Below are 842 nucleotides of genomic sequence, written 5' to 3' on the forward strand. Positions count from 1 at the left end.
CCTGAAGTGATCGATAACTATACCACTTAGTGATTTAAACAAGTTACGAAATATGACTAATAATGAATGTAAGGTTTAAGAAACTTACCATTGCAGCAGCTCTCAGGCAATGAGGTTTCGTGCATTTTGGCACCAACGCATGATGAGGAACCCGTGGCCATAAAAGAAGAAGCAGAACCATCACCAAAAGCAGCAATAGCAAGAAGGCCAACAACAAAAGCCATCGATGTCCAATTTTCTGTCCCAAATTGTCGAGAGACTGTTCTATTATTTTCTTAAAGCTCGGTTTCTTTTCAGCAAACTTTTCAGGAGAAGGTAGACACACTTTGACCTCATCAGCATCGTCGATGCTCTTTATTTTACCTTCAAATCCATTTTGAAGTTCGAATTTTGTATCGTCGTCTTCCACAGTTATTGGCACCATCGTTTCGGCTTCCATGATTGCTTTTTTTTTGCTCTCACTGATTTGATTTATCAAAAATAAAAATAAATCGTAGTTCTACAAACAGTTTACTTTACAAATAGTCAATGCCAAACACAAAAAAATTAAACACAATACTCGTAGAGAACATTTAATTGAATTTTCGATAGCGTTAATCGTTGTATAGTTACTTCTTACAGACCTACCGTTTGGTCGGGAACGCTTGCACTGAGTAACTGGCGATTGTTAGTCCAGTGGGATCTAAATAAAAATCATTCCAGCGCTATAGTCATTGAACAAGACTCAATGGGCTGAGTACAATGCGTAAAATCTATTTTAATGTGATACTTATGCTATCCTACGATGCTTTATCTACGTTATTGAAGGTATAATAACTATTTTGAAGATACATTTTTCCTAT

At 36.3% G+C, this 842-nt stretch overlaps 1 protein-coding gene across 1 annotated transcript in view; it reads right to left on the minus strand.

Moving 5' to 3' along the window:
- Window positions 1-628, minus strand: part of LOC148301767 (neprilysin-1-like) — a gene marked incomplete at its 3' end in the record, with an annotated part of 14,931 nt that extends 14,303 nt beyond the window's left edge. Inside the window, exon 1 of the mRNA XM_088272735.1 lies at window positions 89-628. Coding sequence (XP_088128861.1) covers window positions 89-439 — 351 coding nt within the window. The remainder of the gene's footprint in view (window positions 1-88) is intronic.
- Window positions 629-842: the final 214 nt, after the last annotated feature.

This window comes from Brachycentrus maculatus, unplaced genomic scaffold (genome assembly GCF_059751285.1).
Source record: "Brachycentrus maculatus isolate JH-2025_06_01 unplaced genomic scaffold, ASM5975128v1 h1tg000518l, whole genome shotgun sequence".
NCBI lineage: Eukaryota > Metazoa > Arthropoda > Insecta > Trichoptera > Brachycentridae > Brachycentrus > Brachycentrus maculatus.